Raw genomic sequence first — 27,006 nt, 5'->3', positions numbered from 1 at the left:
CTACCGTGTAAAGCTGAAGGGCTGTAATTTTGCCACTTGAGTAAGTGGCCTTCTACTTTTTTTTTTTTTTTGCACACGATTGAATTCAAAACACCACCACGTGGAAGTGACTCTCCTTAGTCCCTTATTCCATATTCCCTGGGAATACGGACCCAAGGTCCTCTCATTCAAGGGGATGTATAATCTATTAGCATAAAGGCAGCATTTCCTCTGTCGAGGGCTTCCCACATCCTCGCATCATCTTAATTCATCCGGCTGACATTCCCTCCTTGTTTCCCATCCACTAGAAGATGAGCCATGTGCTCCATGGCTCACCAAAGGCACCTCCAGCGTGACTCGCAGGCCGTGGACAAGATGTCCAGCGGGCTCCTACCAAACCTTGCATCACAAGTAACAGCCACCCCGGGTGGTTTCGCAGGGACGACCCACCGGCTGGAGGTCCGGCTGCGTGAGCAGTGCGGGACCACGCCACGACCGCCTCTCGGCAGCCACGCGGTTTCCCACGGGGACGGCCTCTGCCGTGGGTGCGCGACGCCCCGGCTGCTCCCGAGGTGCTGCAGCCCGCAGCACCGCAGGTATTTGTCTGCAGCCGCTTCCAGAAGCGCATCCAGCCAGCAGCACAAGCAGCCTGTGCAACTGTTTAGGTTTTTGACAGTTTTATAACCTGAAATTTGCACCTTATGGAAAACTATGACAGTTAATGATTAATTGCCATGTTGGAATTTTTCTTATGATGTCTTAATATCCGAGTATGTAGCAGACCTCAGCAGAGAGGAAAAATAATAACCCGCAGCAAAATGCTCCGAGAACAACTTGACTAGGCAAGCGTTACCCAGTCCAGCTAGTGCCGTCCAAAAGACATGGTTATATTTAGGATTATTTTTTTAAAGCTGTAATGCTATTTACTAGGTGTCTAGCTCAAATTTGAAACCAGCTTGAAAGGAAGCTGTGAAGCAATTTTTCACGGGTGCGTTCTTCAATCACTTTTCAGTAAGAAAGTTGGTTTTGATATTACAAACCAGCTGCTGGTTGTTAACCAAAACAGGCAAGAGCTCGTCATTAAACACCGCTGCCGTTGCACTCCAAGACCTTACTGCCGTGCTAACAAGAGAAGAAAAACAATTTATCGTTTTTTACAGTCAGGTAACTGCTTTTAGCTTATTTGCTATTGGTCTGCCTTATCTTGTGTCTGACTCTCTCCACTGGTGACAGAGCTGGCTTCATAGCTGCTCCCCGTTGACATGCAAGCTGCCCAGCACACGCGTCTCCCCGCGGCCCCGGCCACGGGGCTTGGGAGCTGGGGCAGTCAGCGGTTTGGGGCTGTGCATGGGGAGAGAGCGGGTGCTCGAGGAGTCCGTAGCCTGACCCTGTTGCTGTTACTACAAGAAGAAAATATCAGGCACAGGATGGCAATTCCACTTGTGAGTCGCTTCTGTAAGCTCAGGTTTGATGGTGTCCCACAAACCAGAATGATGGTCTTCAAGCATCCTGGATGGGAACAGGGTTCCCAGGGAAGGTGCTCAGAGCTGGGTCTGGCCCATGTAATATTTTGATAAATCCACAAATTATGGTTGGAAAAAAATCCTTTCCAACCTGCTCTCCCTGTGGAGGAGGCAGATGGAGGGCAGAGCCTGACGTCCCTCTGGAGAGCATGGCGTGGGGCTCTTTCCAGCATAGCCCATCTGGAGATACCACTGAAGCAGAGCACTTCTGCTGGACTTGAACTCTACATTTCCTATAAAAGTATTTTTAATGAGCGGGACGGAGCTGGTTAGTGAAACGCTTGGACCGTTAATAGATGTAGAAATTTTTTAATGTGCTGTTTGACTTTATTGATGAAATGAGCTAATCGGAACGAGCGCTGCTCTCGCGCCGAGTGAAGAAACCCAGGCGTGCTCTGGGGGAACAATGCTCTGGTTTTCCACAGCGCTCTTGTCCTGTGGATGGATCCTAAAGCATTTTGCAAACAGCACGTTTGGAGCTCTGTGCCGGCGGTGGGACGTCACCGCTCCTCGGCTGTGTGCCGGAGGGAGCGGCTGCCAGGGCTGCGGGGTCCTGCGGGGATGCCGGGAAGGGCTGCGGTGCCCTGGTTGTAACAACCTGACTTGGAGTTTGGGTTGAGATCTTCTGCATCCTGCTTCTCCCGGCTTCATAGAAAATTCCATGGTCTCTTTTATGACCATGAGTAATCAGGAACTTGGTTTTACGTCCTGTTTCAAAGTCCACACAAGGCCCCATAATTACATGCTAATACGGTTTTCTCAGGACTGAATTGGGGCCAGATCCTGACCTCATGCTGGTACAAACCAACGGGGTAGTTCACTCCGGTAGCTCTGCCTCTTGCTGCTCCACCTCCTCCTGACAGCAATAGTAGTTTTGGTAGTGACCTGCCAAGTCTTCTGCTAATGGTTAGTGTTTTGAGCCGGTGCCTCGTGGGTATTACCTGCGGGCAGGGCTGGTTTGGGTTAGCAGCTAGAATTGTTTCTGAGTTATCCCTGTACGAGCTCAAAAGCTGAGGGTCTGTAGAGACGGTCTCCCTCGCTCTTTTGCCATCCCCTTTTCATGGGCTGACATGTTGTCTGTGGAGAAACCCTCTGTCCCAAACTTAGAGGACTTGGTCTTACCTGGACTTGCCTTCCTCCCCTTAAACAGCATCCTAATCTAGGAGGTCTGCCACTAAAGTCAACGTTTTGGAGCAAATTGGAGTAAAATCAGGAAGACATTATCTGAAATAGGTCCTCTAATGTAGGATGCTGCTGAAAAGCTTGTTGAGATTTGCTGGTCCATGAAAATGCCCTTTGGTCTTTAGTAAAAAAGTAAATAGGGTGTTGAACGGTTTTTGCCGTTAAGCGTCTTCGTGACAGCTTCCCCCTTTAGAAAGTAACTTTACTATCAGAGGTGGAAAGATGTTGATAATTCGGAGCAGAGCAGCAAACAATTCCTTCCTTCTCTAAAATTATTCTTTCATTTTATATTAGTCCAGCACTTACATAAACAGTCCTTTGGCAGTTATCTAGCCTGTAATATATTAATGTGGAACACTGTAGCCTTTAGCAAAAGAATCAACAGATCAAGCAACACCAAGAGGTATTTTACGTAACAAAGCTTTAGAGCAGAATAAATGTGTCAAAGTCAGTAATTCGGAGACGTATCTCGGCTCTGCAGGAGCAGGACAGGAGGAGTCCGGTTGTGTTTCAGACCCAAAGCGAGCAACCGATCCTAACTTCACACACAATGCTTGGTAATCAAGTTAAATGTAGGAAATTTCCTGGAATAGGAATATTTACTACAACATCTTGGGCTATGTGATAAATAAAAGAAACTAAGTTTAACCCTTTTGGCACTGGACTTGTCTCTCATCCCAGTATCCCAGCCCCAGCCCTGGGTGTTTCAGAAGGGGCAGCCTGCACTGAGCCGCCGTCCGTCCGTGCTTCTGACCGCTCATCACTGGAGGTCAGGTGGAGTGCTGAAGCGTGAGATTTGGTTTTATATATATATAAAAAACCGTAATCACTCCACTTTCACTCTCTTGCTTCCCTTTAAAATTTTTTCCATTGAAAATCTGGAAGTTGTGCTTATCCATAGAAATGCTCCGCAGTCAAATCCCATAATCTGTGGGAACTACAGTAGGTGGTTCATATAGCTACAAATTAAAAATGAGTATGGAGCGAGACATTTATATTGCTTCACATTTAGATCAAGAACAAATGTTGGGTATATAACAGGAATGGAAGGGGTTTGGTTCCCTATTGCTTTAGCACAGTTCTGTTTGTAACTTTAGACCAGGTACTTAGACTGGGGATCGCAAAAGCCTTACAGTGCAATTTGTAATATGTCAAAATCTGACCCAGTTCAAGGACAAATTTTAGTTCAGGTTGCTGCACGATTGCATTTGTGCATCTGTACTTATTCCTCAATAGTTACTTTATTCCTCAGTATTTCCATTCTACATTTATAACTTCAGGGAAGTCTCTAACTATACAAGTATTTATAAATATTTTAAATACTGACCTCTGCTTTTTAGGGATAAACATGGGGGTTTTTTAACACAGTTCTTCAAGCCCCCAGCCATAGCTACTCAGGCAAACAAAAATCTGTATATAGCATGTGAATTATGAAATGCTTTGAATTCTAGCTAATTCCTCTGGCTCTAAATTAATCATTTACATATCTTTGGTCATGTCCAAGTGACGCCCCGCTAACTAGAGGTGCACAGCGCGTGCGCGCGACTCTGCAAAGGGCGTCTCAAGGTTTATTATTTTCTTATTTCTGTGTTAAATGTGGTAGTAATATGTGGGTTCTCTCCTATCATCTTGTGGGAAGGAAATACTCAGCCTTTGCCTATGAAATCATGTTTCGGATACCAAATTTGGGCTGTTTCCTGACTCCACGATATTCCCAGTGAGCTGGGTAGGTGCTTCCACCCTTTCTGGAAACTCAGGGCTGAGGTCTCTGAGGAGCATCCAGGTGTCCTGAGGTCAGGTGTTCCCACAGCAGGTAAGGGATGGAGAAAGGGAGTTTGCTTTCTCTTGGGGGCTGCGTTTTGTAACGTGAATTAAGGTGAGATCACCTAATTGCCTGCGTGTCCAAAAGTAAACCGAAGTTAAGCCACGTCCTTCTTTCTCATCTTACCGGTACAACTGACTTGGCTCCTTTTTCTCCTGGTCCTTCCAATAGCTTTCTGAATTTCTGTGGGATTCACAAAACCATTTTATCTGCTGTCTAAAACAGAGCAAGTGGACAGAGGTAATTATTTTCCTATGTATTTTTCTGCACTAAATAGCTCTGCAAAGCAGAGATTGAATCCCCACGCAAATATTGAATCAAGAAGTTAACAAGAGATTAAATTAATAATAGGGGAAAATTAAATGTTCTTGCTGTTGTCATTTAATGAGAATTTTTTGCCTGTGCCTACAATAACTTTCAGGAAAAACTACATATATAAGTATTTTTCAAACTGAAACCAGATGGGGGAATGATAGCCTGTTTTTCTTTGTGAGAGGCTATGTTTTCATGGTACGCAAGTAACTGGAGGCACATTCAAATCAAATTTGGCTTTTGAGGCTTGTCCTTGCTATCTCTTACAGGAAGGACCGACTTTTGATGTTATGAGTTTCAGCTTGTCCTAAAAGTAGGAGATTCCTTGGTGGCGGGGCCGCAGGTTTCGGAAGAGCGGAGTTAACCGCTTAACCAAAGCCAAAGCAATGTATGCCCGTTCGGAGAACACTGGTATTTTCTTTCTAAAGATCCATCCCAGGCACAGATGGCACAGAGACTGTGGGCGATGAAGTGTCCCCAGCGCAGCCGGTAGCACTCGTGCTTTCAATTCCAGTGGCACCAGCGTGCCGCCATCCGCCTTTCACCCAGCCCGGCTGCTGGGTGCCCAGAGGAAAGCCAGAAAGAGAGCAAGCCGGCAGAGGAGCGATGCCAGGGGACTGGGCAAACAGCTTGAGGTGGGTGATGGCAAATCTCCCTTTCCCTTGGTGTCACCTGTACCACCAGGATTTGTCCCCCTCTGCTCAAAGGCATGGCCTGGTTGGGTCATTTCCAAACTCCCTCTTCTCTCTGGTTCCCATGGGGAGCCGAGCAGCCCGTAGTGCCTTTGCTCAACCATGGGAGATAAGTCTGGTGCAGGCATTTCTCTCAGCTGGGACCCTTGCCGTTCGCCCTGTCTGGCCGTGGAGTAGCACCGTTGTTGCGCGTGGGATGGAAAGGGATGGGGGCCAGATGGTCCTGCCGGTGCCGAATGCCAGCGCTTTCCCTGGTAGCTCCAGAGAGCACGGCACACGCGTTCTTGGGTGCTGACATGGGCTCCTCCTCACATCTGCTCCTTCATAAGAATCCCTAAAATCTGGCTTAAAAGGCTGATTTCCTCTTTTCCTTGGTGACATGCAAAGTCCGTTGAAGAGCGTTCTTAAGTTCTGGAGATCCAGCAGCAGGTCCATGAGGAGGAGGGGGTCTTTGCTGTCCCGATCAGCTGAGCTGATCGCATTTGTCTCTGGGGATCTGCCATGAGAAGATCCATGGGGGACCCGGTACGGCAGTTTCGACAGCACACAGATGAGCTGGGCTCTTTTTTCTCCAGCTTTCACTAGCACAGAGTAAGTAAGCTGTTGTTTATTTTGTGTGCAAGGAAGGAGGTTTACTTTTGTTTTTTTCTACGTCCTATTTTTTTTAATTGATAAATTTGGTCTGTGTTTTATCTTGAAATGATTAGTGCCTGTTTTGTAACAGTCATCACTAAAAAGTCCCGTCTCACGTGGCTGTCGGTATAATTAACACCCGTAACAAAGCAGGATGACCTCAGCCACAAGCAGGGGAGAGCTGGAGAGTCCTTAGCTAAGTTAGATCTTTTCAAATCATCTGAGCCTCAGGAAATCTATCCTAGGGCTGTTAAAGAGCTGGTTGTTGAAATCCTGTCAGCATTAGTGATTATCTTTGAGAATTCATAGAACATAGGTGAAGTAATGAAAGAACGGAGAAGAGCTAATAAAGTACCTGTCTTCTGAAGAGAGAAAAAAGGAAGAGCCAGGACATTACAGAGCCATTACTGGAAAAATACTGGGAAAAAAATGATGAAGCGGGCCATTTCTTAATACCTCCAAAAAACAAGGGGGATAACTACAGCCGTCGTGGTTTTGCCAAGGGCAGACGGTGTAAAAGCAGTCTTCTTTCCTTCATTGACAAAACAAGGCACAGGACTAGAGGATAAACAATATATGCTTTTACTGAGGCTTTTGAAACTGTTTTACATAAAATCTCATAAACAACCTGGGAAAATGGGGTCTGTAAGAAGTAGGCAATACCGTCCGGCAAACAAAATGGGTTGGAAAGTCTCTTCAGCAGTTATCAGTGTCTCACTGTCAGAGGGAAGGATTTATCAAGGGGGCTTCCCCGGGGTCTCCCTAGGGATATTCAGGGTTTTCGTTAATGATGTCTAATATTAGTAGACCATGCCCAGGTAGAGGGTATTGGCACACGTGATGAGTATTCAGAATAATCTTGGCAATGCGATCGAGTCGGCAGGGCTGCACTGTTGCAGAAAGGGCAAACATCGTACTGGAATATATAAATTCTGTGTGCTCCGAGTATATAAATCCTTCCTGCTCTCTGCCGCTGGTTAGGCTAGAGCTAAAAGCTCAGTTTTGGGCATTCCCTTCAGGAAAGATATGTCCCAGCTGGAGAAAATCCAGAGGGTGGTGAGAATAAGCAGAGATCTAGAGACTGGATTCACAAGACAAGATCACAAATGATCCCAGGGACCAACTGGGATCGTTTAATCCAAATGAGAACATTACTGGGAGGGAAGAGGCAGCGGACAAAGGACAGTTTTCAGCTATATGAAAGGCTATTGCAGATAGAAGAGAACAGTCTTTGATGCCAGTGAGCAGAGAAGGGGTCATGGGATTAAATATTGTCAAGGAAGAGTCAGGCTAGATATTAGGAATAATTTAAAGATAGTGAAGCAGTGGAGCAGGTAGCCCAGGAAGGCCAGGGACCTGGCTCCATCCCTCAACAACGCTTCTAGGAAGAGTGTAGACAACCACACTACGGTGTAGAGACGACTCTACCTTGGGGCAGCAGGAAAGACTGGACGGCTTCTTGAAGTCTCTTCCAGCCCTCTGCTCCTACGTTTTTCTCTTTAAATAAATTAGTTCTTCCCGGCACCCCAGTTTTGGCTCTTCTGTGCCAATGGCTTAATATCAGAAGGTTCCAGTGCTGCGCGGTGACTATGTCCCCATGTTCGGATGGAGCCTGCAAGCTCCAGCCAGCCCTCGACCGTGTTTAAGAGTTTACAGCCTGTTGTTGTTCCTTCTGGACAAATATACAGTCTGCTACACAGAATATGAGCTTCTCCTACCTACTGTATGTTTATAACAATCTGTGATTTAAAAAAATAAAAACCAGTCAAACAAAGAAGTCTAACCTGTAAAAAAGTTATGGGTGTAGGTGCCCATTTTCTGACAGGGGTTTGGTAACAGTGCAGGGGACAGAAATGTAAGGAATAATTGTTTTTGGGCCTAGAACCAGGAAAACTACTTTTCCAAATTAATCCAGTGAGAGCCATGAATCCACAGTATTTCATATCACACTTCATAAAACTCCAGTCATAATCCATAAAACTGACATTATTAGATTAAAAACCTCAGTTCCTCCTATAAGGAGCTCGCTCATTAGACATGCTGTAGTTTTATAACCTTAAAGTTCCTACCCAATTACCATGATTAATACTGTGCTTTAATAAAAAATTTTTGAAAATCACCACAGGGGTTGATACCATCTGTTTGTTATAATTGTGCATTTAAATATTGTCCAGCAAGAGAAAGACACTCCGTAAACACAAATCAAGCCCAAGGTAGGGAGAGCACAGCCCATCCACTGCAGCAGAGGTCCGGAGGGCGGAGATGCGGAGATACGGTTGGGTTGCGATCGCGGTAGGAGCACCGAAGGGCCAAGCCTGGCATGGTCCAGAGGCTGAAAGTACTGCGAGATGCGTGCAACAAACTCTCCTTCTTCACGCAGCCGATGGGGAAGGAGCAGCGATGCTCCTCTCCGTGCTCTGCCAGACCAGCAGCACCAGCTCCTGGAGGGGTTTGGTGTCCTTGCCCCCAAACGTGGGTGCAGAGGAGGTCCAGCACCCACACACCTGCTTTGCACGTGGGTGAAATAAGACCTTGGGAAGTTTGGGGGCTTACCCCAAATCACCAGCACCAGCGTCCGGCGTGCCCCCCCTTCAGTTCCCGGGGCAGGAGGTGAGCACTCGCTGATCGGAGCTCTCTGCCCTCGCTGCCCTGAGAAATTCATCTTAAATTAAACTTCCCGCCAGGAACCAGGGCGGCTCCGCTTTGCCAGGGCAGGGAGAGCAGGACACGGAGGCTTAGGAGGTTTCACGCAGAAAAGGAAGGATTTAGGTAAACGTGCGCTGCCTGCCAAGGCAAATACTAGTTTGAATCGCAAAGGATCCACTAACCCCGGGGGATGCTGCGCTCGCAGGATCAGCGCTGCAGAAGGCACCGGTTGCTCAGCTGGGAAAGCTTCACCCTTAATGCCCGCCGGGCACATCGATCAAATAACATACACCTCGTGCAAAAGCGGCCGGGCAAACGTTTGCTCGGACAGCCACCCGTCGGCACGTTTGAAAAATTATCTGTTTTCCTGTTAATTGACTTTGAAGCGGGAGTTCCTTTGAGGCTTATTTTTGCAAAGCTGAGGGGTTGGCGGTGCTCAGCCCCCCTCGGGCATATGTCGGGCATACCCCACACGGGTATAATATTAACCCGTGTTTGAATCCGCTGCCGGTGCCCGGGCAGCAGTCGCAGCGGCTGGCGTGAGCATCGAGACTCGGTCAGAATAACTGACATTAAAAATGTGTCAGGTTCGTGATTCCACCCACAGACCAGCAAACGCCAAACTTGTATTATTTTTGAATCCCCTGATTTTTAAGGGCTGGTGGAAATAAGATATCTTGCTTCTGACTTCCAAGCAATAAAGAGAGGTGAATCACTACTAGAAAAAACCTCCCGTGGACCACCCAGTCGCTCCGTACAAAGCTGTAAAACGAGCCTCGGCAGAAGTGGCAAAGGGCAGAGCTATTTTCTTAATCTTACTGCAATTGCACGAGGCAAATCACATCAGAAAAGGATCAGAGTTTCCCAACCAAGTAGCTAAGTGAGAAGCCTGTTAATGAATACAGGCTGATTAATATGCATTGAACTAAATCACATTCGGGTCAAAGGGGGAGCATAACCAAACCTCGAGTATAACGTGTTATGTTCAAGGACCTAACGTGTATGTAATTCAGATTTAAATACTTTGTTCCCCTCATAATTCTGGATAATTATCCAACTCAGGATAAATAAGCGGTTATTTAACGAAATAATAGTTAGGACTTTTGTTACTTACTGTAGTTGGTCAGATCTCTCAATTTTTTAAGATTATGTGACTCTCTTACTGAAGAGTCCTGCTGGGGTTTTGCAAATTGTAACTTGCAAATCACCGTATTTAAAAAAAATGGTGCCAATCATATAAAATATGAAATGACATGTTTTTAACATTTATTTGTTGTCATTTTTAATGAGAAAAAATAGGTCTTTTTAACAGAACACTGGCTGAAAGTCCTCAGACCGAAGTTGTGCAGGTGTTATTGATGTTTGCATTGTGGAATAGTATTTTGGGAGACCACCTCTTATTTTTGAGCAGGGGAGCAAGCACCGCAGCGGGCCTGTTTCAGGGAAGGAGAGGGCACGCTGGATGGGGGTAAACCACAGGGAAACGCCGGGGACCCACGTTTGGGCACGCAGGTATTTCGGGGGGGGGACGGGACTTGTAATTAAGACATTGGATTTGTAATTGGGAGATTTGGGTCCTGTTTTAGGTTCTGCTGCAGGACTCCTTAGGTGATCCTGATTGAGTTTCTTTAGGGTGATATCCCCAGAGAGCATGGCTGAAATAAGAATTAGGGGCCCAAATTCTTCCGCTCTCTGCCTGTAACACAGCTGTAATACATCCTAATTTTGATCTTACTTTGTCTGGTATGTTTAGATTTAGTTTTTTTCAGGACAGGAACTGTCCTCTTACCATCTGTTTTGGCAAGTCCAAGCTAAACGGGTCCACGTTGCAATTGGAGCCTCCTCGTGTGACGTGAGTAAAACAAAATCCTAATAACAAACCCCCAGGTAATGCCCCAAAGCCCCTGAAAACAAAGGAAGTGTGCTGCTTGTGAAGTAAGGCGGTGGGCTCATTTCCTTGTCCCCAGCCATACGGTTGGCACTGCCGTGGAGACCTTGCTCTCAAACAAGCCCCAGCAGAGGTTGGAGACCTCTGAGTGAGGTCAAGAGACAACACCTCTCTAAAAGCCAAGGGCAGCATGAAGGAACATGTAAAACATATATTGCAGTGTTCCCAGACATCCCAGGATTTAGCCAAAGACCTGTTCCGTTACGTGGTCTGTCTTGTGCCGTAGTAAGTTTTACCATGATAGTGGCTACGTGATACGTGACACAGTGGGGTTGATATCTGCCAGTACCTCTGTGAGCTTTCATCATCCTGGCCAGAGGAGGAGAACCTACAAAGTTCACTAAGATTTCCTCTTTGCTTGGGATGCAGCTTTTTGGTGTTCATGGTGGAGTTTTTGTGTATGTTGGAGAAGGCAGATCCAAAGGTGTGCTTTGCCGTGGGAGTGGGAAGTTTGTGATGGTCTCCAGCTCCCAAGGGGTCTTCCTGTGTTTGACTTGAGTCAGCTCTCAAGGGCAGCTGGGTTTCCTCCAGAGACCCGCTGTCTTTGGGTGCATCCGTGGGCTGGAGGAGCAACGGAGAACTTCAGCTGTGCCTCTTGTTTCTGTGGTCGGTCCTTCAGCGTCTGCATCTCCTCAGGGTTTCTGAAAGCTTCGTCGCTTGTTCACTGAAAGGAGGAGAGCAGTGGGGGGCCAGTGAGGGAGCTGAGGTTAATTTGGCAGGAGTGCGGTCCACACTCCGGCTCCTCCGCCTGTGGTGGGATGCTGGGGGTGTCGTGGCTTCGTGTGTTTGGTCTTGCAGTGTCCTGAAAGTCTTCCTTGGCCACATGCGCTAAAAATTGTGAGTAAACAGTTCACGGGAGGATAAAGTTCATCTGTGTGAATGGAGGAGTGTTCTTTAAATAAAATAATAGCGGTGCCAATCAAGGTTACAGCTTTCAGCCCAGCTGGAAGGTGGGGGAAGTTCTCATTAGCTGGTCTGAAGGCTGAAAAATAAATGACTTTGTTACATCAGGGCATTATTTTTCAATGTGTAATACATTAAGTCAGCTTTATAACCTTCATTTTTTATGGATAAGATGGTGAGACTACTTTCTTTTCTTCCCTTTATTCCTCCTCTTTTGTTTTAACGTGTCTGAGGAACAGCTAAGGCTAAACCCTAAGTAATGTGACTAATGGGACAAGAATCCAAATCAACCTCAAAACTCAAATAGTCCCAAACAGGCATCAGCTGCTTTTCTCTTCTTGTCTTTGTGTGCGTGGATTCCCATATATCGTTTTATGCCAACGCGCTAAGTCGCTCCTAACACGTTCCTTTGTGACAGCTGTGATGGCTGGGCAGCCCCAGGGAAACCCAGAGGTGTCTTCACGGCCACCGCCCTGGGCTTGGCTTCGTTTGACACGTCGTTTTGCTGGTACTGGAGCAAGTCCACGATGTCCGTTCTGCATCTGGTGCAAGTCTTGGTGTCAGCAAGGCTGAGCTGGCAGCAGTCCCTTCTCGGATGAAACATGGAGCAATTAAATGCTTCGGCTGCTTTTGGTTAAAAAGCATATTGTGTATGAAAGAAAAGCAATGAATTTTGGAGTCTGTCAGTTCTCAGCATCCTTGGTGGTGTCAGTGCAGCCCAGCCTCCTGCCTTCCAAAGGTTAACGAGCAGATGGGATGAAATTAGGCTGTGCGACACGCGGGATGATGCACCATAGGTTAGGAGCAGGGACATCTGTGTGATGCTGGGAATTACGTATTTGGAAATTGCTTATGTGTAGGGGGACTTGTGTGCGTGGGCTGGCAAGCACTAATGTGACACCCCGGCGGCAAAGATAAATGCGGCATTAAAACACAGCGGGAGGGGTAGTTCTGGTTGAGCATGAGAAATGGTAGCATCGCTGTACGAGTTCCTGGTGAGACCCATCTGATATCCTCCGTACGGTCCTTGTCAGCACCCAGAAAGATTGATCGAACCTTGCTCGGGTTGAGGGCATGGCTGCTGGGATAAGCAGGCAGGGGGGTCCTCTGGGAGAGGAGACCAGAGCGGTTTGGCTTGCTTGAAAGGGTAAAGGAGGAGAAGGGATGTAACTGTACAAATAAAACAGGGGGGGCTATGAACAGGTAAAATACCGGCTTAGAAAAAAAGAGTGAGTATAGGCTGGGCTTTAATAAGTTTAGGCTGGAAAAACAGAAATTAAAACCAATGCTTGTGAGAAGCAGAAATTGCTCTGTGCATTCGGGTTTATATGAAGCTCTAACAAAAAGCTCTGCCGGGGTTTGGCGTGTGCCTTGAGCAAGGCTGTGCCTGCACCTTCCCCGTGGCTGACGTATGAGGACGGCGAGGAAGCGACGTCTTCACAGCTGCCAAATGAAGCCATGTGCTGTGAAGATGCGATTCATGACCAAGGCTGATGGGCAGTGCCCAAACACAACCGCCTGATGCTCATTAGGCCTTGCTGGAGAACTGCAAGGAAGTTCCTCGTATTTTTCAAGTCACCATGAGAGCAAGACAAAAAATAATACGTGCCTACAAAAAGCTCTTCCTTATGTGTACAAATATTTACAGAGATTCCTCTTAAGGCTTGCAGATTTTTCCACTTTCTCTGCCTTACACATGCAAGACATTCTCCTAAACGGCCAATAAAAACTAAAATTAAAAAAAAGCGCCTCTTAAAAAAATGCACACTTCTATATTTAATGCTGCTGTTTAATTAGAAGGTCCAATATTTCCTCCTGAAGGGTTTCAGGAATGTGGCTGTCACAGATACATCGGCATAAGCAGGAAGCGGACGATTCCCCTGGGGCCAAACCGCTGTGCCGTCACTGGGAGCACTATGGAAATCAAGTCACACTATACCCTGCCTGATCTTCCTCCTGCTGAAAGCAAGGGCAGAGCTCGCGTTGCAAGCCAGTGGGGTACCTTTGGGCTGTAGCCTGGGCAGGGAGGGAGAGGTTTGCCATCGCTGTTGCAATCATGGAAAATCAGCAAAGTACGTGCTAGGGTGCTGAAATCCATGCGGCATTCCCTTTAGTGCATTTTTCTGTTGTCGTTTAAGCAGATGCAACACCTTCTGCTGCCTTCTTTCCCGTTTAGGTGCTTCTGATCGTAAGTGGAAACCTGAGTTTCCTCAACTGGCTAACCATCGTGCCCAGCATCGCCTGCTTTGACGACGCCAGCCTGGGGTTCCTCTTCAGCTCCAAGCGAGGAGGGGTGAAAGAGCGGGTGGCACAGATGCAGCTCAAAGAGGCAACCGGCGAGCAGCTTCCCCTGCGATACGGTGAGTTATTCCCGGAGCAGGGAAAAAGTTGTGCAGAGGTGTGTTTGGTGTGCTTATCTCAAAAGCTGTCGTCTCCTTCTGGAGCAAATATGGGTGGGCAGGGAGACGACTCTGCCCCTGCACCATCTCCTCTGTGGGTTGGAGGGTGCCTGGACCTTGAGCTGCGGAGGATGAGCGTGAAGCTGGTGGCTGGTTCACAAGTGCCTGTGGGGGCATTGCCACAGGGGCATTGCCACGGGAGCATTGCCACGGGGCCATTGCCACGGGGGCATTGCCACGGGAGCATTGCCACGGGAGCATTGCCACGGGAGCATTGCCACAGGGGCATTGCCGTGGGAGCATTGCCACGGGGGCATTGCCACGGGGGCATTGCCACGGGGGCATTGCCACGGGAGCATTGCCGTGGGAGCATTGCCACGGGGGCATTGCCACGGGGGCATTGCCACGGGAGCATTGCCACGGGGGCATTGCCGTGGGGGGATCGCCATAGGGGCACTGCTGCTAGAGGGCACGTCCTCCGTGCAGGGCCGGCATCCGCAGCCAGTCCAGGCGGCTGCAGCTCTGACACCTCTGTGCCTGAGAGTCAGTCCTCCTTGCTCTCACCCCAGTGAGCATCAGACACCAACCCTAAATAAGCAATGTGGGATTGCACGATTTATCTTGTGATTTTTTTCTTTAAACTTTTTTTTATTTATTTTGACTATTTAAAATCAAGGCTGAAACACCCAGTGTGGTTCGGGGTGAGGATTTCTTGTTAGAAGTTGGGTGCAGAAGCAGCTCGTGCGTTTGCTGTCCCCTCTCCCCTGTGGCACGGTGGCCCTGTGACCCATCTGCCCTCCTGCCCTTCATGCCCATGGGTGCTAGAGCTGCACGAGCACCCTGCTTCTCTGGTTAAATAACAGGACATGAAGCCAGACTTCCAGAAAGAACCAAATTGATTGTTGATCCATTGGGGGTCCAACAACTCTTTAGCTAATTGGGAAAGAGACCTGGCTGCTGGCAAAGTGGCCGTTCCCCGTTCAGTGTCCTGCTTGGAGAAGGCGAGAGGAGCAGATGCTCGTGGCCACCGCTGCAGCGTGGGCACTGCCACGGCGGGGAGCACGTTCCCCAAAGCAGGGAGGAGGTGAACTCATGTTCATACCATGAATATGGAAAAGCAAATACAAGGGGTTTAGTAAATGAACAGAAGGGATCAACGTGGCTGATGTTTCCTTCTGAAAGGAGTTTTCAAGCAGCCCTGTTCCAGAAGATCGCCTGCACAAGCAACACTGGGATATTTTTCGTGGGGCTGCGTAACAGATGTAGAGTTGTGTTTGTAGCATTTTTATAAACCACATATAAGCAACAAATTGCCTATAATATCAACAACAATCACAGATGCTCATTTTTAAATATACTAAACATCTGTCAGAAGAGTGAAAAATGTCAACAAGACACAGCGTCTGTCTCCAGTCCTTTCTCATCTACCAAGAAACGCAGCTTATTAACCAGAAGCGTTAGTTCCAGCCAGGCTAATGCTGTTTCATTAAACTTTCTGTGTCTCCTATCTTACATATTTTGCTGCAAGAAATCTTGAACAGCTTTTCCCCTCCGGTATCTTTGCTTTAGAGGCTGTGAGAGCCTAGAGCTTTCCTACCAATTGTATTTTTGCATCCAGTCCCAAACGACACTCAGGTTGCACCTTCCTTTCTGGAGGAGAAGCCAAAGGGCACCTCTTTGCGATGTCACTCGGTGAGTCACCGTGAGGGAGAGGTAGATCCTTTTTTTGAGGAACTTGCTCCTTTTCTGTGATGTTCTCCAGAAAACCTTACTGAGCCGGACTGCCCAAGCAAGGAGAACCATCCATACATACTACAGATCTGGCGTGTTGATGTGTCCCTGTTCTGGGATCTTAAAAAGAGGTAATCTGTTAGTAAAGGGTAGGGTATCTCTAATATTCTGGGTGCCTTTGGATTTCTGCATATTTTTTCTGCTAACAAAGCAGAGGCTGTTGAGCTGGCGCTGACGGGCTGTGTGGCAAGAGGCTTAGAGGAGCCCTCACCCCTGGGTCACCAGAGCAGAAGACAGGAGGGTACCCAGCCATGCCCCGCTCGTGACCTGATTTTACAAGGCTCTGGTCACATCCCTGAAGTATGTGTGTGTAATTCCTACTGAGACCTCCAATTCCCATTGCTAGTGCTCAGCTCCTGCCTGCTCGATCCAAATCCCATTGGCTCGTGTCCCATGCTCCTTCCCCAAGTCTTGCTCCATCCTTGCCATGGTTTGGGGTTTTTTTTCCCTGTATTAAACCCTTTTTCTTTATGACCGAGTAGCTGTGACCCCAAGGGCATGATGATGATCACCACCTGCTGAAGGACGAGCAGTCCGTGCATGGCCATAAAGCGTGACCTGAGGAGCTGCTGATGCTGCCCATGTCGTGGAGGGCTTCTGTGTCTGTGCCTGCTCTTTAATTACAGGCTAGAAAGTTTAGCCCATCTAAAAGACAAAAAAATGCCCAACAGACTCATACTGCTCTCGCAGCAGCACAGGAGGTGAGGGGAGGCATCTCGGCGAGCTCCTTCCCAAATCAAATGATTCTCCGGAAATGTTCTCAGACTAAACAATTATTAATAGCTTCTGAGAGAGGTTCAAATAAACATCCCTCTCCTGCAGAGATAAGGGGAAAGCTACATGCAATTGCTTTGAATCTGATCCTTTGGCTGTTAATGTTAAATAAATTTAAAACGGCCGTAAGGGTAGGAACCCCTCAGAGGTCACGTCTGGTTGCAGTAGGTGTCTCCTTAGACTGAAATCCAGCACAGCCCTGTGCTGCTCCTGCAAACCGAATACCAAAGCGCTGGTGAAGCAACACAGGTCTCATACATAAATGATAAGCAATAGAGATTTTGCAAAAGGAGAATGAAGTTTGAATGGAGCTGGCGAGCGAGAGGGAGGAAAATGCAAGAAATAAGTCTGGGTGGCGAGAGCCTGGGGCAGCGGGGAGGAGGCAGCCCCGGGCAGTGACGGAGCCCCGGGGAGCTGGAGGCACTCCACGCACGGCTTACAAACCAGGAGGGCAATTTTGAGCAAGGTGCAAGTGCCAGCTGTGTTTTTTCCCCTGTATTAAAGCAGTGATTAATCTTACATTTTAGACATTTTTCTTTTTAGCCCTTTCTCAGACTATTTAGAGAAAGGCAGATCTCTGGAGCGATAGCGTATGGCCCTTGGCAAGGTCGGGTTGATTACGGCGGAGTGTTTGTCAGCCCCAGCCCGAGAGCAGCTGTGAGCACCCGGGCAGGGTCCCGACCACCGCGGGGGGGTCGGGCAGGGGAGCCGGGGGGAGCCGAGCCCATCACCGGCAGTGAAATCACCTCCTTCTGGTCTGCTTTTGTGTCCCCAACAGGCTGCTGTGTCCGCAAAGTGGTGAACATCTCCTTTGGCCTCCTGATTGCTTATCTCAGCATCCCGGTTGTCCTAAACCTGCTCAACTCCAGACAAGTCATGAACACCTCGTTCAACCCTCTCAGAATAGTGAACACCTACGGAGCTTTTGGGAGGTACATGTATTCTAATGGCACATCCTATAGCTCTGCTCCTCTCTCCAGGATAGTCCGATAGCCAGTCTGTGTGCCTTAAACCTAAACAGAAATCCTAGAAATCCTTCCAGTAGCCAGTAGACTTGGAATATCTGTTTATGAGAGAGAAGGAGAAAAGGAGCAGGTTTCTTTCCCACTGAATTATAATTTATTTTCTTTGAGCCACTTTTAGTTAGCTCGTTATATTGATGTAGCAAATGTAATAGCAGGATGAAAATATCCATAAAAGAGTTCATCCAGTGGGTAGTCTTCACCATCACCAGCCTGCTATATTTATGGTGAACTTCTCTTCCCCTGTGCGCGTTTGCTTTCCCTCATGTAAATATTCACATAAGCTATTGGGTAGAAGATTTTAGGCCAACAGAAGGAAGTGCTTTTTCCAACGAGTGACTTGGGGAATTCATTGCTACAGGAAACTGTGGAGACGAAAGTATAAACGGCCTCAAAAAAGAACAAGACAGATTGAGAGGACAGGCCCAGCAGCAGCCTGGCTGCTGCCTTCAGCTCAGGAAATCCCACTTTCGGCTGTGAGGTGGGACTGGACAAGGGAAGCATCTCCAGCTGCGTTTGTAACCGGGCTGGTTTTTAAGCATCCGAGTCTGGGTTTTCTGGGGACAGGTCACCAGGCTTAGGTGAGCCATGGTTGGGCTCACCGTAACCGTTCTTGTGTGCTGTCCCTCCCAGCCTCTTCCAACTGAGAAAATGCTGAAAGCCCAGGCTTCATCAGAACAGCTTGCCCCAGGGGCAACAACAGGGCCAGTCTTCTCTGCGTGGACCTCTGGCTTTGCCACCACCTCGCCATGGTGGCCGCGGGGTGTTCCCAGAGGTCTGAGCCGAGGGGTGGGATGGGCAGCTCTTGGGTTAGGGGGCTCTGGACAAGGTCCCACAGGAGAAGCCAACAGTAATTAAATAGGTTTTATAAACGCGAAGCAGGTTGGCTGTTGAGAGGGCTGGCTGAGCGGATGGTGAAGGGGAGGAGCAGGTCTTCCTGTAGGTACTGGAGATGCAGAGGACACCTGGAGCACATCAAATTAATATGATGTTTCCCCCAGTTTTTCAAATAGCAGAAATTTCTGTGGAAGGAAAAAAGTTAGAAAAAAACATGATTAAAAATATCAACGCTAGTTGTGGAAAATGCTGAAGTTTCTCCTTTTTTTTGAGAGCGGGAGAAATAACCCCTGAACCTCTTTGAAGGCTGGAGTGGTGAAGCTACAGGAGATTGTTTTCTTTGGGTTGTTGTTCTTTTTCTTCTTCAGTCTATGGTTTCTGTTTCAACAGTTACCAGAACCTAAAGAGCATGTGATGAAATGCTGCTGTAATATGTTTGTAATTCCAGCCTATGTAAACCAATAAAAAGAGGATTGCAGCTTATAATGAATATACGATTATGTGAAACTTGACATATTTTGAATCACACAGTAGGAACATACTTTTATTAGTAATTTGGTGTCCCTGATTTACAGTGTGTTTCTAACCATTGGGCAGCTGGCCACGGCTCATAACTCAGCCCAGCGTATAATATGGAACTTGGCTGAAGAATCCAGAAATCTATTAAATGTAGGTAACAATTATAAGCGGAGACATACAGCATTCCTTGGGTTGTAAGCATCTATCACTGGAAGCCATCGGGGGAGAAGGTGGAGGCTGTGTGTTTCCAAATTTTCGGTTTCTTGAGTTGGAGGAGGAGGGACCAAAGTAGTAAAAAATTAAAAGGGTGTTGGGAGCTGGACAACTTTGATAGGCAGTTACGCAGTTATGTGTTCGTTATGGAAAACAGCTCTCCAGTGTAGGCGAGCGTCACTGACAGGTCATTGAGAACTTGATGATGGTGTTTTCACACGGGCTTTCCGTGGCCTGGAGAGTTTGCCATCCCCACTGCTCTACCACCTTGCTGTGCAGAGAGAGTCCAGCCAAGCAGCAAAGGGAATATGCATGACCTGCTGTAAGGCTGGGGTGCTTTTTAACCAAGTTTCTATACATCATCTGGGTATGGGGGGCTTTTTTGTTTGCATTTTCTGCTTTTCTTGGCTTGGTTTGCATTGGCTCACACATTACCTCCTCCTCCTCCTCTTGCTGACTAATAGCTCCATGAGACCTGTCTCCCAGTCGGGATGGTGAAATGTTTGGGCATGTAGAGACAGCTGTTAATGGTGCCACAAGAGTCGGCTCCTGGGGGGTGCTCCGTACGGGGCCAGCCACCTCCCCAAGGCTCCAGCAGCTGTAGCCAGTTAACCTGGGCTCATTGCGAGCGTGTCCTGCCCTTTGCCATGGCCAAGGTTCGAGCTGGAGCTCAGCACCCGGTGGCCAGCAGCGCTGCGGGGAGAGCCAGGCTTGCAAATGGGACGCCGGAGTGGTCCCAGCTGGAAGCTGCTCTGCTGATCCTGCAGCTGGAGGTGTCAGGGCCAGAGCTTCAAAATGCAGAGGCAGGATTTCTGTGTGCAATCGCCTGTGAAAATTCCCCTGCAGATATTGTCGGTGGCCATGCCATTAGGGCAGCCACACGTGCCGGTTACAAGCCTATATTTTTGCACATGGCGCATGCTAAAAACCTGGAGATGGAGCTATGTTTTGTGACCATCTTTCATCTCCATTTTCTCGTATCATCAGAGGCTTGTAGTCAGAGAGCTCTTGTATCATAGAGTCATCGGAGTAACAGAAACAAAGGTTTCTTCAGAAACATGGGACAAAGAGAGAAGTTGGTGCAGGTTGAAGATGCTCATGTGGGACTTGGGAGATGCTCGTTATATTCTCTCAATGTCTTGGACAAGTGTTAGGCTCTCATCTAGAAAGACAGACCCTTCGATTTCAGTAGGAATCATCTTTTTGGGCCATAGTCTCTCCTTGGACTGGCGCAACTGCAGTGTGATAGAGGGGAGCATGGGAGGGCATGGAAGTTGAAGTTTTCCATGTCCTTTGCTGCTGGAGAGAGAAAAGTCTGCTGGATAGACAGGTTCTCTGTAGCTTGACCCATCAGGATCCAACTGTACCACGAGGCCATTGACTCGTGTTGCCATGTTGACTCTCATGAACTAGCATTTTACACGACTTGAGACAAAAAACAATATCATGTCGTGTCCCACAGCATTACCAAGGAGAGAACAGAAGTTGTCCTTCAGGGGACGTCCAGCCTGGATCCCAATGACCCCGCTGCTGTCTGGGAGGAATATGACTTCAAATGCAAGCCTGGGGACTTGAAGAGGAGGCCATGCTTTATCACCCCCTACCACTACCGCCTGGACTGGCTTATGTGGTTTGCTGCCTTCCAGGTAAGTGCTTTTGGGTGTTCTGAGACTTGGGTGTCCCTTGACCAGAAAAAACAATTTATATGGATTTACTATGTGTTGGGGCGGGTGGGGGAATATTTGAAGCCCCAGCTAAGTTAATTATGGTTAAAAAAAAAAAAAAGGTTGTATTCCTAAAGGATGTCTGCTGCTACTAGTGTAATGAAACTCTTTCTTAGAAATTTTATGTGAGGCTTTTTAACTGTTTCTCAGCAATAACAAGAGTTCAAGACATTGAGAAAGCCCCTGGACTGCACCTGCCTCGCGAAGCGGTGGCACGGCGGGGCAGAAGCTGCCTCGCAGGGTGCCCGGGACTCGCCAGGGCTGGCAGCATCCCCAGCTGCCCGCTCCGCCGGCCAGCTTGAACCCGCATCCCTGTTGGGGACACCCCTGGGGACACCCCTAGGGACACCGGCAGTTCCTTCCGCTGCCCGCCTGCCTGCATATGGACGCAGGGTCCCTCAAAATGTTTTCCCCACATGGTATCAGCAAACAGGTGACAGCCATAAATTAAAAACGAGAAGAGGGGGAGAAACTTGTACAATTAATTCTTGTATATCTTTTAGCCTATTCTGCAAAATCTTATTTGCATGAGCATGAGAACTTGGACCGGGTTTTACAAAACTGGGGCTTACAGCAGTGGCATGAGGCAAACCCATCTCAGATTATCACGGGCTTTTCTCTTTGTTCCTGTGTCCTCTCCCGGCATATCCTCTTCCCTCGCTCCTCTCCCCCTGCCCCAAACTTCTCTGTTTGCTTTCTTTGTGGTATTTTCATTTAGGCGCCTTTTGGATTCCTCAGCGATGACATAACCATCGCTCTTTGGCTATGGTTTTATATTTACCCCGCTAGTTTTTGTGTGCTGGAATTTCATTTAATCTGCATTAGGTATGCTTATCCCTCAGCAAGACAACAGCAAAGGTTAAAACTCAAGCCAGCAACGGTGCCCAGCATTACATAAAGGTGCGGAAGGTTGAATGGGAGCTGTTGGTTGAAATCTGACTGTATTTTGGGAGGGCTCCGGCAGCGGAGAAGAAATCCAGCTCACCCAACCAAAGGTTGTATCTGCAGAGGAGAGAAACATTTCTGAGATGGGAGAAAGGCTGTTTGTTTCCAAGGCAGGAATATCCCGAAGGCTTTAACGTACAAAATGATCTCAGGTTTAAAACCAGAGGAGGACAGGGCATAAATACTGATGCATCACAGGCGAGCGCGGGCTGTGCTGGTGCTGAGACCCCAGCGCCGTCTCTCTGCAGAGCCGGGCCAGGCGCTGAGTGACCGGGATGTACGGGTCAGCCCGGGGAGGAGGAGGAAGAGGAAATAACACGGCCTCTTCACATCTTTATTATTAGTATTTAATTCACTGAAAGGTTTCCCCAAGTGTTTCTGGTAGCCTGGGCGCAGGGGGCTGCTGGAGCGCGTGCCTGCCGAGGCGTCTGTCCACACCAGCTGATTAGCAGCAATTAGCCTTGCGGGTCTCGTGTACCGCAGGAGGAGGGTGCTCGCCTCCTGCTCGGGTGGGTGCGTGCCGGAGGTGTGCCTCAGCCCTGGAGCGCGTCCGTCAGCTCCCCGCTACGGCAGCACCGAGTGGAAGTGGGTCTGTTGTCCCTTCCCGGCCATCCCGTGCCCGCCGCAGCGCTCCCTCGTCCCCTCCTGCCGCTGGGGACTTGCCCGTGGCCCCCCGGTGTACGCAGGTCTCTGTGAAGCAATTGCAGATCTTGCTTAGAAGAGGTATTAACAAAAGATGCAGAAAGGAGAAAAAACAACCTTCCAAAAAGGCGGGGTGACTCTCGTTGAAAACAATAGGAAGGCAAGTAGCCTAGGCACAGCAGCCAGCATTTTCAAATCTGGATGTTCAGGCATGTAAATACCTGCTCTAAGCATGGAAGTAAATCCCATTTGGAGCGGCCAAATGTTTGGTTGAAAACTGTGAGCTGTATATTTGGTGCCAGCTGTCATCCCTGGGAAAGCTGGCTGTCCTGCCGTTGTCCCCGCGCTGCCGCAGCCAGAAGTCGCCGTTGTTCGGGTGTTGCTTAGACTGGAGTCACGCAGAACTGCAGAAAGGATGAGAAACCAGAAGCCGAAACCCCAGAAGAAATTTGTGAAGCCAGGCAAGTTTTGCAAACCCCATACAGTAGTTTACAGAGTCCATAAAACCAAGTTACTTCAGCCTCTGGATTACATTTAATTTGTTTTTAAAAGTTCTGGAATTTTTTTTACGCCGCTGCTCACCGTCTGCCCCATCGCTTCCCGAGCAGGCGGCCGCAGGGCTGGTTTTGCAGTTCGTTGGCGGTGGCCAGGTAAGGAGCTGACATATCCAGCTCTGACAGGCTGCAGAAAAGCCAGGGACTTGGGGGGAAGATATTTACCATCCCTTTGTGCTGCTCGTGACAGGTTCCTCTTTGCACCTCATCACCGCTTGACATATGACGCCTTCCTCCGCTCGGGGTTTCCTGCGAAACTTTCCACCTTGGCTATAGCTGCAGGATTCGCTTTGAAGAGCCGGAGCATGGGAGAGCCAGGCCCTTGGCACGGCTGGCGCGGGCCGGCGCGGCGGCGGAGCTGCCGGCACGGCCCTGGCGCGGGAACGGGAGGAGCCGCAGTGCTGCTCCACCTCTGAATTGCAGTTTATTAGTTGACTGCCTCTTAATTACTGTTCCAGTAGTGCCATAAATATATGTAATGTAACATGGCATTATTTTCCAGGAAACAATTTTCGTGATGTTAATTTTATTATCTAAATATAATATGCCTTTTCACTTGTTTTCTAAATCCCCTCTTTGTTTTGTATGTCTTGACATCCCGAGGGTGCTGTAGCGCTGAATTGAAGCCCTTCATTTAGTTCTGGCAGGGACATAACCCGTCCAGAAACATGTCTGCGTTGCTTCTTCCCGTCTGCAGAAGGGGAAAAACTCCCACGAACCAGCAGCGGCGTGGGGAAATCTGTGCGACCCTTTTCAGTTGTTTCTCAGCAGCCACCTCGGGAGTCCCTTTGCTCCGTCGCCCAGCTGATAACCTGGTCACCTGCGTGCAAAGTGGGCTGGGGTGATCGCAACAGAAATAACATGTCTATCGGTCAGGAGCTGATGTTCAGGAGCTTGTTACTGAGGTCAGTCGCTCCGGATCACCTGCCTCCATCAAAGCAATTTAAACCAAGGTCTGAGCCGACTTAATGCACACGCACATTTTTAAGAGGAGCTCCTGCTAATTGAAAAGAATGGCACGATGTGCTCATTGCATTTGCAGATGCCACCGAGCTGTGAGGACAACAGAGGACAAGGGCTAAAAGCCCAGCGATCTTGCTGGTTCGGGTCCGAGCAGACAGGAGAGGCGTGCGCGGTGCTGCACCCAGGCAGGACCCCTCACCTGCCCCGGGAGGGGATGGAGCAGAGCACTGTGCTCCAGGGAAGCCTCTTGGGCTGAGTGTGCATCACAGGATGAGCACGCTTAGGAAAAGGCATTGTGAAAAGGCAAACACGATACCGTGGTAGGCGAGCAGGCCTTCGGCGTGCATGGTGTCACCTTCCCGTTACACTCAGCCGAGCAACCGGTTTGGGAAGGATGCAGCTGGCTGGCAAGGGTGCAGGAGAGGGACCCGCCGAAAGAGCAGAGGTGCAGAAACCTTCTCTCTCAGCAGCAGAGCGAACAAATCTGCATGGGCATCCCGATGTCAAAACGGGTTTGGAATAGTAGGTGAAAACCTACTGCACAGGAGAAAGGAGCAATCTGATTTCCGTGTCCCTGTGGAGAAGGGAGGAAGTAATGGATGAAATGGCAGAATATGATTTAATCTCAGGAAAATTCAGGTTAAGCATTAGGAAAAACTTCCACCCCTTGACACTTTATTGTGTTAGTGCAAAGACGTCCTGTTTTTACAGAAGCTGGTGACAATTTGTTAAAGCTTTGTCTGTTCCCCAGCTACCGATGGCAACGCTCCTGTAATTACTTGCCTTCTTGTTTACGGTGGGCATTTGTAGCAGGAGCCCAGCCATCGCAGCCCAGAACTGAGCTACGCTGTGCCGCTGGTGCAAAAAGCGTTACCATTTTTGGCAGGCTGTGGGTGGATTCAGCATCGTTAATAAATAGCAAGCAGAAAACAAAATACTGCTCATAGTTTTGGGGCTTCGAGTTGGTCACTTTTCCTGGTAGCGGGATGTCTTGGACTTTACAAAAGCCAGTTGTTTATCGTACCAAAGATTTGTTCTTCACCAGTGGGCAGCAGTGGAAAGCCTTCAGTGCTCTGAATAAAGAAAAATCAAAGGGAAGGCTTTTCCCCTCCTTACTATGGCATGAAGCTTATTTATTCTATTTGGGGACTGCATTTGGCCAACGCAAAGGCACGCTCTTGGTGCTTACCAAACAATAACTACTCAAAAAATAACAAAGCTAATGCCGTCTTCATATTGTTTTTTAAAGCCCAGTGTCGTGTTGCATGGTACCTTGAAGCTGTTCCAGAAGTCTCTGCATGTGGGGACGGGCACAGAAGCGGCTCAGACTGGTGGCCCATGTTGCTGTGTCCTACAGGGCTCTGCAAACTGTCAGCAAACCCACCGCAGAGCAGCGCTCGCGATGCACTGAGAAGCAATGTGTGTTTTCCAGATACGATGTGTAAGTTTATAAATAAACTTCAGCTCCCTTCCTAAGAGAAGAGAGAAACTTCAGCGAAGGGATTGGTGCTCTGAGGATCTCCCCTGGGTGGTAACAGAGTCATGGCAGAGGCTTCACGTTATCGCACGCAGACTGGAAGAGCTGAGAAAAAGTAACCCTATTTAGAGAGAAGGCAGATTAATATTTTTGTAAAATATTTTATTCAAGCCTCTGTTATCTCGGTCTTCCAGCCAGAAGGTGCTTACAGGAAAAAGCTGCATGGCAGCAGAATGGAGGAGGAGGTGTGTGTAACGTAATAAAACCTAAGCCTCATGCGCAGTGTACTAAGCACAGCCTTTTACATTTCCTTTCTTCCCCCTTCTGAAAATACAGGCCTCAATTCACTTCCATTTTCCATTGCAGCATTCATACGTTTTGGTCCATGTTCAGCATGTAAGAATTTTATTTTCTCCTTTTACCTGTGATTACTTGTCTCCCTGTGAATATGAATCATTTCAAACCCCCGAGCTGCATTTAGACAAGCTGCAGGCTGGATCACGGGCAGACTCACCTCTAGTAGTAATATTGTGATGGAAGTGCCCAGAAACCCAAATAAGACTGATAGCCTATCGTGCCGCGGACTGTATAAATACAGAGTAAGACCTTGTCTACGCCGGGAATGGTTGTTGTCTACAGTGGCTATTGTATCTCCCTGTCTAGACTCTATTCTGGAACAAAGTGACTTTTCTTTCCCAATACAGAGGTGATACAGGAGCTATGCCAGGTGTGCGATTTCCCCGTATAGGCAAGATCTAAGAGCCGGTTCCCAAAGTCTTGCTCCTTTTATTCCTCGGCCCAGACCTGCGGCTCTCGGCACTGCACCCGCCTCCTCCAGGGACCTGCTGCTTTCCCAAGCATGTTCTAATAGGATGGGCTAAGGGATGGCTTTTAGTGAGGCTTGAGAAACTGCCCCCACTGAAATACTATACGTTGAGCCGGACCTGTGGAGAAACAGCTTGCCTCTTTGGGAAACTAACAGAAGGAAGAGGATGTGGTTATTGGAGATAATGAGAAGCGATGCGACCCGATGTAGCCTTTGACCTTCCTTGGTTGAGTCGCTTGGGTAGCGGGATGGTAGCAAAGGGCGGTGAGCTGGAATATTATAAAAAAGCGAAGGATTGCATTAGTTAGGCCCTCTTTTCTGTGGATGGATTATTTCTCTAGCTGATAGCTCAGGTTCCCTAAACAGCAAGAGTTGAAGGTGCTCAGCTACGGAAGTGGAAACAGCAGTGCAAACAGCAATGTGAATATTGGCTGAAAATACCCAGGACGGTGGAGTTACTGCTCTACATCCCCGCAGTGAGTAGGCTGTGACGCGAAAAATGCCCCTTACGCCATAGCGCGGGAAATGTAAACCTCCCCTACCCCTCTGTCATCCGCCCTCGCACACCGACGCCGATGTGAAACCGTGCAGGGCTCCCAGTCATGTGAAATAATAATGCTGGGCTCCCGTGCCAAGTTTCCAGCTGTTTCCACATGTGCATCTCATACTTACCTCCTCCC

The 27,006-nt window shown here is 48.5% G+C and overlaps 1 protein-coding gene across 3 annotated transcripts in view; it reads left to right on the top strand.

Annotated features, from left to right (window-relative positions):
- The window catches only part of LMF1 (lipase maturation factor 1), a 207,288-nt gene that overhangs the window by 164,193 nt on the left and 16,089 nt on the right, over window positions 1–27,006 (top strand). For all 3 annotated transcript variants that reach the window (XM_072878190.1, XM_072878189.1, XM_072878188.1), the window contains 3 exons: window positions 13,817–14,000; window positions 17,383–17,536; window positions 20,658–20,841. In XM_072878190.1, coding sequence (XP_072734291.1) covers window positions 13,817–14,000; window positions 17,383–17,536; window positions 20,658–20,841 — 522 coding nt within the window. The remainder of the gene's footprint in view (window positions 1–13,816; window positions 14,001–17,382; window positions 17,537–20,657; window positions 20,842–27,006) is intronic.

The sequence above is a fragment of the Ciconia boyciana genome, chromosome 13, assembly GCF_034638445.1.
Source record: "Ciconia boyciana chromosome 13, ASM3463844v1, whole genome shotgun sequence".
Classification (NCBI taxonomy): Eukaryota; Metazoa; Chordata; class Aves; order Ciconiiformes; family Ciconiidae; genus Ciconia; species Ciconia boyciana.
Note: the sequence above shows the minus strand (reverse complement) of the source record. Positions and strands in the feature narration are given on the sequence as shown.